At 40.1% G+C, this 12,224-nt stretch overlaps 1 protein-coding gene across 1 annotated transcript; it reads right to left on the bottom strand.

The window, feature by feature from the left end:
- Positions 1-1,099: 1,099 nt before the first annotated feature.
- LOC145412956 (putative HIT-like protein Synpcc7942_1390) lies at positions 1,100-10,331 on the bottom strand. Its single transcript, XM_080282776.1, has 4 exons — positions 10,238-10,331; positions 7,404-7,640; positions 5,765-5,837; positions 1,100-2,222 (listed from the first exon to the last, which is right to left on the bottom strand). Exons 1-4 carry the CDS (start codon positions 10,322-10,324, stop codon positions 2,131-2,133), a joined length of 489 nt encoding a protein of 162 aa, XP_080138902.1. The 5' UTR covers positions 10,325-10,331; the 3' UTR covers positions 1,100-2,130.
- Positions 10,332-12,224: the final 1,893 nt, after the last annotated feature.

Below are 12,224 nucleotides of genomic sequence, written 5' to 3' on the forward strand. Positions count from 1 at the left end.
ACCATTTAGTGTATCATTGCATGTTATCAAATTTAAACAAATGAGATAATTGGTGGTAGGTGGTGGCAACCATTATCCACCCACTTGATGTAGTGCTGCCTACTTCTTCCTTCACCTTTATCATTCTTTTTCTGTGCCTGCCCTCCTCTCTTCCTATTTCTCCCATCTTTCCTGTCACTTCTTTTTGCTTTTCTTTCCTTTATACGTGGCTTTGCACTGAGTGACAAGCCAAATGGTTTCCTGTAAGCCAAGAAACCATTTACACCACTGGGTGATAACCATATAACCAAACCATACATGCTCCCTATGTGTCAACAAGTGGGTTGGTGGAGGGTTAGTGCCCCTCCCCGCAAAACAAATAACTCAAAGTCAAATGGCCACCCCTTACAGGATTATGGCGTCTGGTAATAGATAGATAGATAGATTTATAACAAATCTGACTTGCTATATGATTACTACTAACTCATTAGTATATTCTTCAACTTTATATGTACAGCGAGGCCTCACATTTGGCAAATACAGTAGTTTTAAAAAATCATGCCAGATGCAAAACTGCCAGATCCGAGGCAAACTTTAACCTGTTAACTGCTCTATACAGCCTGGGCTGTTCCGAGTGCGACTGCTCAATACAGCCCTGGCTGTGCAGGTGAATTTCGAATATAGTCCCATGGTGACCATGGCTGACCCATGCAAGCATGTTTGAGCTTTCAAAACTGAAACTGAAACCGAAAAAGAAAATAAAAGCCATACATTCCAACAGGGAATCAGACACATTGATGTTCATCCATGGCTTTACCAAGGTAAATACTGAACTAATATTTCGTTACTATGTACTCTGGCATGTGTTCTCTCAATTCCTAAGACAAAATTTGGCCTTCGGGAAATATCATTTTTACCCAGATGTCTGCGCACCATGGACACCTCCAGAAAACCGCCATGAGCAGTTAACAGGCTAAATGGGGAAAAATTAACGGGTGTTTTGTCGTCCGAAAGTTACCCAATTTTACATATTTTTGTACTTTTATCCCAAGGAAGTTAATCGTAACTATACACAACATCAATATAAATTCTGTATGTTAAGGAAATAAAAACCCACCAATATCAAGTTCAGGAGAGTTTTATTGAGCCAAAAGTGTGGGTTACGGGCCATCTAAAATGCCTGATAGACCTTCAGTCCATCAGGCTTTTCAGGCAGCCCACCTCTGCCAGCTGCATCACCGGTCTCTTCCACGGTTACCATCGTACAATTGTAAAAAGTTCTGGCTGAACACAACCAAACAAGGGACATGGGCACAAAAACTTGTCAGGCAAGGTGGTAGCTGTGGTCTGTGCGGTGGCGGAGCACACAATGGCGTCGTCACAAGATGGCCGCCAAGTGCCGAGCTGGATGAGCACAGAATTTCGCCTGGCAAGTGCCCACCACATGCATGGCTACCTCACCAGATGCAAGGGTTTGATTAAGTTTCTAACCAGTCCCCAGATGCAAAACCACCAGATTAAAAAAACATCAGACTCGAGGCCCCACAGTAAATGAACAACAGTAATACCAGTACAGTACTGGTAATACTCAACACCTTAATAGCAAGCATGAATACATGTACAGTATAAGCTTCCAATTTACAAACAGCAGTCAACAACACTATTACAACTGATGCTATTCTTATCATTACCAAAGATTATATCACATATCACTCACAGAGTAATAGCCTGTTACAGGAACTGAAATATATGTTACCATGTAGCTATAAACTGTACCTTAATTCATATATATGGTGATAGTAACGAAAGCTATGGCACACTCTTTGTTCTTCATCATCACACTGTACTAAGTTCATAAACTTCCACTTACATACACCAGTCCAATAATATGGCTTCTTCAGTGGCATTTCATAAATCTAGTTAAAACTTAAACAACTGCTGCAAAATATGCAGCACAAGAACTACTTGGATATTAAGACTTTCTTATTGTAACCAGATGATGAAAATGTGCTTTTGCAAGACATGAAATGAAAACCCTTCTAGGTATTGTAAGTGGAACTGGCTAGTACATTACAGTATCATAATAACACATTTATTGAATTCAATGCACTTTCCTTTAATTCCTGTACTGCATTCATTTCTTCATTTTTATTATCCCGGCGGCCACTGCATCTGACGGCCTCCAAGGATGTGGATATGGAGGTGATATACTGACTGGCTGCCCTCTACTCCATTATTGATCACTGGAAGCAACAGGAGATACTTGTGTGAGTTGAAAATGGCAGGGAAGATACGTAGGCAACAGAGAAGGAAAAATAAAATAAAAATTATACTGTGCAATAACGTAAAATAGGTGCACTAGTTTAAAAAATATAAAACACTAATTTAGACACTGATAAATATCATATCACCAGACAATGCAATGCACATATACAGTACAGTACTGTACATACAACTATACTCTAACCCTTAGGAAGCAAAGCAGTAGGTACCAGACTTGGCAACAATCAATAATTTACCTAGTATTAACCTCTGCAGGCAAAATTCTTGCCCATTTTATAACAATTAACATTAAATTCACGACATCAACAGTGCTTCTTCTCGATGAAGGATCTAGATGGGGGAACTGGCAGTATCTAGACCACCCCTCTGTTTCCTTTGTTTTTTCCTTTTCAAACATCATATAACACTGAAATAATAATAATACAGAAGTAGTAGTAGTAGTAGTAGTAGTAGTAATAATCATTCATCATCATCACCATCCGATCCTTTGTTGCCCCATGAGGAGTGTTGAAGCCCTGGGCTAGGCAAGTTGGTCCTGACATTTAAGATGAGAGTGACCAGCCTCACACATCCCTGTGTGGCATTATGCGAGCAAAAAACCCCAAGTACTCCTTGGATATAAACCTACACAGGCTCAATCTGATTGGAGTGCCTCAATTACCCACTAAACCACCAGGCACCATAATTTGATTATATGGTTACTATCCAGCATGGTACATGGTTTCCTAGTGTACAAGAAACCATTTGACTTGACATTCAGTGTAGAGTCAGCCATAGGCAGAACGAGGAGGAAAGAATGAAGGAAAGAAAGACAGAAGAGTGAGTGTAAAGTCACCCATAGGCACAAGGAAGTGGAAAGAATGAAAGAAAGAAAGACAGAAGAGGAAGGAAGCAAACAAGGTGGCCACAAATGCATCACCTCCACATCACCCTCTCCCATACACCTATACATCCCACCCTTCCATATCATACCAAGTCTCCCCTGCCTCTTTCCCCCCTCTCACGTACTCTCACCTAGTCAGTCTATCCCTTTTCTTTCACTCCAAATGACAAAATCATAAAAGGTACTTCTAATGCTTTCAACCACACCCACAGCGGCAATACATTCTAGCAAACCCACAATAGTAATACAGAGCTCCTTCACTTCCTCAAAATGTCATATGCTGTAATATAATTAAGCTCAAGAAGGCTATCTCATACTGAAGTTTTTAATGGAAGTAATATCTAACCTCTTTACTACATGAGGTCTCTCTTACATACGCATATTGGTATACACTTTGCAAGGAAGTGTTCCATGCTTGCCTGTGTTACTCTTTTAACTTGATGACAGCTTTCCAGAGTCCTGTGGCATTCTGGCTGTCACCTAACCCGGAGCTACCTTCTCAGGACCTCATTTCAAATTTTCCTTGATCTGCCCAAAAGTGTTGTCCCTTTCATATATGAGATCGATACAGCACTTCACCTATGTACTCTCATACATTCTCTGCACATCTCCAAGCCACCTCAGCCTGTCTGTGTGCAAGACCTCACAGAACATAACCTTGCTCTCTTTTTAAGCTGAATAACATCATCTGGCATTATCATAAAAAACGCATCATTATACTGAAGGCATTAAAAATAATTGTGAAAATGCAGTGGCCACCGAGGTGTGTGCGGAGATGCTTAAGTGTAGAGGAGAGAGTGGAATGAAGTGCCTGTTGGAGATATGTAAGACGGCAAAGAGGAGTGAAGCTGTGCCTGCAGAGTGGAAGAAGGCTGTGATTTGTACCAATGTACAAAAATAAAGGTGAGCGAAAAAAGTGCAAGAATGATCGTGGGATAAGTTTATCGAGTGTGGTTGGGAAGGTATATGAAAGAATTATTATAGAGAAAGTAAGAGAGATATCAGAAGTCCTAATGAGTGATAAACAGGGTGGCTTTAAGAGTGGCAGAGGATGTGTGGACCAAATATCTGCAGTGAGACAGATAGTAGAGAAGGCTTGTGAGAAGGACCATAAGGTGTTTAGGCATTCATGGATCTGGAAAAAGCATATAATAATGTGGACAGAGAAGGACTGTGGAAAGTTTTACGCATGTACGGTGCAGATAGTAAGTTGCTAGGTGCCATCAGGAGTTTTTATGATGTTAGTGAAGCATGTGTAAGGGTTAGTGGGCATCTTAGTGAATGGCTAACGATCTGTGTGGGCGTGCAACAAGGTTGTGTGATGTACCCATGGTTGTTTAATATATATACGGATGGGGTGATGAGAGAAGTAAAAACACGAGTAATGGAGAGAGGGATGGCATTGGTAATGAATGGTGATGGATGGAATATCTCAAATTTGTTGTATGCTGATGATGCAGTACTGCTTGCAAGTACCAGAGAAGAACTTGGTAGGCTAGTGCAGAGTTTTGTTGATGTCTATAAGCGTTGTGCCTTGAGACCAAATGTACAAAAGAGTAAAGTGTTGGTTATTGAGAGAGAAGGTGACTCCCAGTGCGATGTAACAGCGACTGGAGAGAGACTGGAATTGGTAAGAGAGTTCAAATACCTGGGTACAGTGACAGAAAAGAGAGGAAAATGTGCAAAAGAAGCTGAAAGTAGAGTGACATAAGAAAGAAAAGTTGCTGGTGCAATGAAGGCCTTGACAAGAAACAGAGGCTTGAGTGTTGCAGCTGCACGAGGCTTACATGAAGGAGTGTTAGTGCCAACTTTAACATAGGGATATGAGACTATGATGTGGCATGAAAACGAAAAGTCAAGAGTAAGAGCAGTGGAGATGGGACTGCTGAGTTATGTATGTGGAGTACAGAGGGTGGATAGGACACGAAATACAAGTAACGTAATTCATGAAAGATGCGGAGTGAGGAAGTCGGTGGACATCAGAATCGAAAAGAGTGTACTGAGATGGTATGGTCATGTGGAGAGAATGGATAACAATAGAGTGGTGAAAAAGGTATATCTGAGCGAATTCGAAGGAGGGAGGAGGCGAGGTAGGCAAGGAAAAGGTGGAGAGATATGGTGGATGAATGTGTGAGGAAGAGAAGTTTGGAAGTCGGTGAGGCTAAGGAACTGACAGGAGATCGAGCTGGCTAGATGAATGTTATGAGGAGAAGTGCAAGATCAGGGATTCTGGCACCCCTTTTTAACATGGCAGCGTCTGGACTGACTCTAGCGGATACAATTATGCGAAGCTACAGAACGTGGTGAATGTTTTTTGGTGTATCCGATAAAGCCAGGATGCCGGGGGCTTGAATGATAAGTGAATGGAAGCGTGGCCCACTGGACTGGACAAATTTGGGCTGCCTGGACATTGCTACGCCTCACCCTGCCCTAGGGTGGGAAAGGAGGTCTGGATGACGATGATGCTGATGTGAAAATATACAAAAACAAATTTTCAAACATAATGTAAATTATGCTTACAGCAATTTTCATTTAATATGATACTACAGTATCTAGAAATGCATCTTCCATGAAGAATACTGTTAGTATAGAGAGAGAACAACAAAGGCCTTAACTCACCAATTCTATAACCTCTGTCTAACTTCTCTTTGATGGCAATGTTCTTTGAAGCAATAAGGAGGTGGCCCAGCAACTGAAATAGGGAATGATGAATTAGTGCAGTACTTCATTATTCTGTCTGTGGTTCTTCCAAAATCACACAATATCAGTGTCTTGCGTACTACTACTAGCCACTGTCCTCACGTATGGTATTCACTGCACATCACCGAAAAAAAAAAAAAAAAAGGATGGGACTGGAGTGTACTGGTGTTGTAATAAGGAGAGGAAGAATGCTTTGTGTATGTGGAGAGGATGGGGGATGACAACTGGACGCGAAAGTGAGGAATGTTAACGCTGGGGATAGGGTTGTGAGAAGCAGACCCGAAAAAGACCAAGGACAAGATCAAACAGTATGGCCTAAGGGATAAGAGAATGAGCAGGGAGTCTGCTTGAGATCGAGCAGCATGGAAAGCCGTCATTAAGTGACCACGGCCGATGCATGCGAGTATGTTAGAGCCTTTATAAATGAAATAAACGATGATAGCTAAGGCAATTAAAATGGGAAAGGGTAGCGAGCTGGGAAATTACACCTTGTATATCCAATCTATCAAAGAGCAAGCATCAGTAATCTCCCCATGTATAAGCATAGAGGGCAAATTCCTGTGAGAGTTGTGCTGTGAAAGGGAAGTGAGGTTGAAAATTATCAAAACATGGTTATCGTGGTTGGATCTAGGAGTCCATTTATTGTTAAGTGAACAGCTATTAAGTGGATAGTTATTGTTAGACATTCATATGGTAATATGAAGCAACAACAACACCTGTAATGACAGAGAAGAGTAAATTAAAGAAGGAAAAACTAGCTGTCAGTCACAAACAAAATACTGTCTTATGACCTTGAGCCAATAATTCTCATCAGTCTATTATTCACTGGCACAGAAACACAATTGGTATGATTAAAATACTGGTGGATAAATGATACATGTTGTTTTGGCTATCAGTATTAGGCTTAATTTGCAATGCATTCCATTTTGAATGGCTTTTACATGCTTGCATGTGTCAGACTATTAATATGACGGAAGCTCTCCGTGCATCACAATCTTAGGCAGCACCTCTGTCCAGTCCCTTAGTCTTGAAGTAATTCTGTAGAACCCCACTCCAAGTCTTCTTGGGTTTAACTCTTAGCAACCTACTCTCCATAGAATTTTGTAGTTTAAAAGGCATGACAAGAACACACCATAAGGAAAAACAGACAAGGTTGTTTGAAATACATGCAGCTACAGATGGTGTCTCGGTAATAGCTGGCAAGGCTTCACATATCCTCGTCATATACGAGTACTAGGATATCTCGCCAGTGCACATTACTGGAGCATCCGCAGCTTCAAAACAATGATAATTACAGTACTAATAATACCGGAACACGAGTGCAGTATGATACAAGGGATAAAGTGCACCTCAAAAACAAAAACACAACATACCGTTATAATAATGCAATCAGGCTACTGAAATGACATACTGAAATTGTATTTTCTCAATGTTCAGGCAGCGTCAAAATAGCTAACATAATAAATTACAATCACAATTTATGTAATGAAATAGGATGATGCCATTTATGAAATTATTCATGCACAGAACACGTCTGATGTAGCTACTGTTGACTTACTGCAGCATCATCATCAGAGGCATCTGACAGCATTGGAATACGCTTTTTAGGAATAACCAGAATGTGCGTTGGTGCCTGGGGTGCCACATCTCGGAAGGCCATGCACTTTTCATCCTCATACACCACATCAGCTGGGATTGATTTATCAAGGATTTTATCAAAGATGGTATGCTGGAGTTTCTTGGTATTTGCTGCTGCTTGTGCCTTCTTCACTTCATCACTCATGTGACGACAAACCTGTAATGACAGCCATTATTTTATGCAGATGAACTTTTATAACATAAAATATTGGTACCAAACATTTCATGCTGAGGTCATAAAATCAAACTAAAAACCAAGTACTGTACCATGTAGGGCAGTTCTATAAGAATTTACTATAGTAGGCACCGTATTTCTATAAGATAACTTTACAATCTCTGGTTTCCTAATATAAGATGATATATTTCCCCCCACCTCCACCCCCAATCATTAAAAATATTTGTTAACTTAGCTACAGTATATAACATATTTTGGTGAAAATAAAAGAGTACATAATTTAGCACCATGCATAGTGGTAGGTGGTGGCGACCATCATCCACTCACTTGATGTAGTGCTGCCTACCTCTTTCTTAGCTTTTATCATTCTTTTTCTGTGCCTGCCCTCCTCTCTTCGTATTTCTCCCATCTTTCCTGTCACTTCTTTTTGCTTTTCTTTCCTTTACGGGTGGCTTTACATTGAGTGACAAGCCAAATGGTTTCCTGTAAGCCAAGAAACCATTTACAACGCTGGGTGGTAACCATATAACCAAACCATACATGCTCCCTACGTGTCAACAAGTGGGTTGGTGGAGGGTTAGTGCCCCTCCCTGTAAAACAAATGACCCAGAGCCAAATGGCCACCCCTTACGGGATTATGGCATCAGGCAATAGAGAGATAGATAGACAGTCAGGTCCCGGTGTTTGTGGGGGTTATGTACCAGAACATTCCGCGAATGTTGAATTTCGTGAATAGCCAAAACCTACTAGAGAAGTCACTGATTTCATCGTTTTTGCTATTCCTATTACCTACAAACCCACTATAACACCTGTAAATGCATTTCATGGCACATTAATACTTCCTAAAAAGACTGTGCAGGATGATACACAAGCCTTTCTGAGTACACTGTACTGTGCTCACCATGCAATGATGACGATGAAAGCTTGCAACGTGCTGAACAGCACATATCGGTATAGGGTAACCGCACAATTTACGGTAACTGTATTGGACAGTACCGGTATTGCTCATACAAAGCATGCAAAAAAAATAACTTATGAGCCACTAGGAACAGCTGATGCTGTGGGAAAAGCAGGAAATATCTTGAAATAATTTCCCAGATAAATCTGCGAATGTGAATCCATGAATAATGGGGGCTGACTGTACATACAAGTTACCATGAATACTTAAAACCCAAGGCAATTTTACTTCTAACATATGTTTATCTGTACCATATGTAAGGAGAAACACAAGACAAGAGTTTGGTCATCCCTTTTTAATTTGGCAGCTGAAAAAATGGCTCTATAAGACACTTGTAAGTGAAGTGCATGTACTGTACTAAAATAAAGAAAATCCTGGTACATAAAAATATATGCAGATGGTTCTTACTTGTGAGGTGAAGCAGGATTTCATAGACTTGAATGTTGTGTGAATGACTGTAGAGCCCAATGATGTACCCAGGATTTACATATGGGGTAGAATATTATGGTAATTACAGTCAACAAAATAAGGAGGCTGTGGGGCAACACAAGAAAAATCATCATCATCATCTTCATCCAGACCTCCTTTCCCACACTACAGCAGGATGAGGAGTAGCAATCTTCAGACAGCCCAAGTTTGCACAATCCAATGGGCCATGCTTCCATTCACTCATCATTCAAGCCACTGGAATGCTGGCACTAACTGATACACCAAAAACTTTCACCATATTCTGTAGCTTCACATAAACATATCCGACAGAGTATGAACGTAATTGGTGATCAAAATTATAACATTTTCCCATTAAAAATGTTGATTCAGAATTTTGTCGCACCGATTACAGTACTTGGTTACCAGTATACAGTTACCACCCAGCCATAAATGGTTTACTGGGCTACAGGAACCATTAGGCATGTCACTCAGTGTAGTTACCTGATGTGGAAAGAAGAGTAATAAAGTGTGAGAGGAAGGATGGGAGAAATAAGGAGAGGACAGACACAGGAAATAATTATGAAGATGAAGGAAGAAGTAGACAGCACTACCTCACATGAGTGGATGATGAGCACTCCCACTTACCACCACATATGCACAGTAATGAGGTATTGCAAAGGTGGGAAATATAAATATTTGCCTTAAAAGTGGAGCAAAATACAGTCAATTCTCATAACAAGTCAGGGATGCATTCCAAAATACCTCTAAGTTAGCTACTTTTTCCAAACTGGAATGATAATGTACAATGGGAGAACCTAGTAGAGCTGTTTTGTGGGTACTAACAGAACTATAACAGGCAATTTATAAACAATTTACTGCTGACCCTGTAATAAAGTAAAAAGACATGCTACAGTTACCCACTTTGCTCCCATCTCTCTACCAGTAACTTGTGCACATAATCATTGCATTGTAGTTATAAAATAATCTAAATAATGCTAAGTTCTTTACTACAACTGACTTCTTTGTACAGACTATATTATCACAAACGAACACATCATCGTGACTTTACTTTGCCACCATACTCGGAGAAAAAGGACTGACGCAAAATTAGTTCAGGTTAAAGTGTCTGCATTTACTTCATAAAACTTTTAAGTGACTCTCAGAAACACTTCGTGAATTCACTAAACCGTACCTGCCACCCAAATGCCGGGTTGACAAGACTTCTAGCAGCTGATACTTGACGGAATATAGTGGTCACTCTCAGCCCCGCCTGAGCCATGTTTACATTTTCAGTGAGGGATCGTGGTGGTAATATCCATAGTTACAATATCCAAAATTCTGGAAAGTTTTAGAAATTCTACCAAGTGGATGGAAAAAGAAATAATTACTTGAACGTCCACTCATTGATTATTTGATGAATATGTTCATTAAGTCAGTTATGTCGAATACACTAAACAGTGCCAATATCTAAAAGAGGCTAATTTATGAATTTGTCGCAGATCCCAAGAAATCGTAAAGTATAACAGAAAAAAAGCTAAATAAAATAAAAGTTTGTCCCTAAAAGACCATTTTCTGTATAGGTAACTTTATTCATACAAATTGCTTCTAAGGGAGGCTAAAACAAAAATACAAAGGCAGATTTTGCGTAAGCTGTAAGCATCACCCTCCTCGGCTCTCGCCTCGAATTAGAGTGATGGTCAAGATACTTTATTTATTTATAATCTGGAGAGTCGAGGATTCGAGGATTATGAGCTGCGATAAGATGCGCTGTTGCACGTTGGATTGCAATTAATTGAAATATTTATTGTTGTAAAAGGTACAGAGTGTTATTACAACAAAAAAAGGTGGTGGGTCGTGCCACACACTTTCTTCAGCCAATACTGTTATATAGCTAGCAATTTTCTTTGCACTTGTAAATCGATCAATAAAAAAGTACATTTTTTATTTGACCGTAATGATGATAAAAAATGTCAATACGTAATCATAATGTATGTTTTTTTGTTTTGTTTTTTTATAAATGATTTTCATTTAGGCTCGAATGCTGATGACGTCACAGCAGGCGGGAAAGTGTCACTGTCGCAAGTCTCAACTCGGGCGGGACAATGTACAGGTATTTATTTCCATGTTTTCCTAATTTTTGTTAGAAATTAGTGACTTCCTGGGGCTATTTCATGAGGCATAACCTAAAATTTAACTGCGAACGTAATTTGCCGTGGATAATCAGTAAACCATTAGACTAATAATGGAGAAATTAGGGCCATTTCGAACTGAGCAGTTGAAAAGGTAAGTGTATTTTCTTTGCACGTTTTATTGTGGCTAGCCTATATCAGTATGAATACTGCTAATTCTTGCCTCAAGACTACGACTAATTAGTGTAATTGGAATGGGTGGATAGTGAGGAATTAGGTGAGTAATGAAGATATACGGGAAATAAGGAAACACTTCACCATAATGAAATTCAGTGTTTGACAAGGCAAACTGGTTTGACTTTATGTTTTAACCCCTACACTGCGAGAAACTGTTCCTAAGTTGAACTCATATCCATGCGGCAATTTGAGTAGGCGACCCGGGTACAGTGGTTATGCCTTAGGACGTATAATCCAAAGGTCAGGGGCTCGACTCTCGCTCGGGGCAAGACGTTTGAGCAGTTGAGCAGTCTCCGCACACCATTTTTTAAGAGAAAACAATGTGTAGTTTTAAGTGATACCACAGTTTGTCACCACATACTACGTGGGGAGATTCCAGACTGTCTATCCTACCACCCTGTTAAGTCATCATTGTTATCAATATTTCCTTGTATTCTTAAAATGAGATATAATGAAGGTGTCACCACTTCCAAAATTATTTTTATTTTCCATTAATTCACCATTAACATTAATTTATCATTCATTCATTCATTCATTCATTCATTGCCAGACGCCATGTATCCCAGACGGGGTGGCCAATGGCTTAGAGTTAATTGTTTTACAGGGAGGGGCACTAATCCTCCACCAACCCCACTTGACACGTAGGGATGCCAACAGCATCTGGTGTTCCCAGGCGGTCACCCATCCAAGTACTAACCAGACCCACAATATTTTTACGTGGAAAGAAAACTTTTGATGCCTTGCCCCCGACTAAAGATGCATTACGTCAACATATTTTGCGGGCCAACTACCGATGTCTAGTTTGGTTGGAAA

Source organism: Coenobita brevimanus, chromosome 94, assembly GCF_032717465.1.
Source record: "Coenobita brevimanus isolate Jiangsu-jjx chromosome 94, ASM3271746v2, whole genome shotgun sequence".
Taxonomy (NCBI): Eukaryota; Metazoa; Arthropoda; class Malacostraca; order Decapoda; family Coenobitidae; genus Coenobita; species Coenobita brevimanus.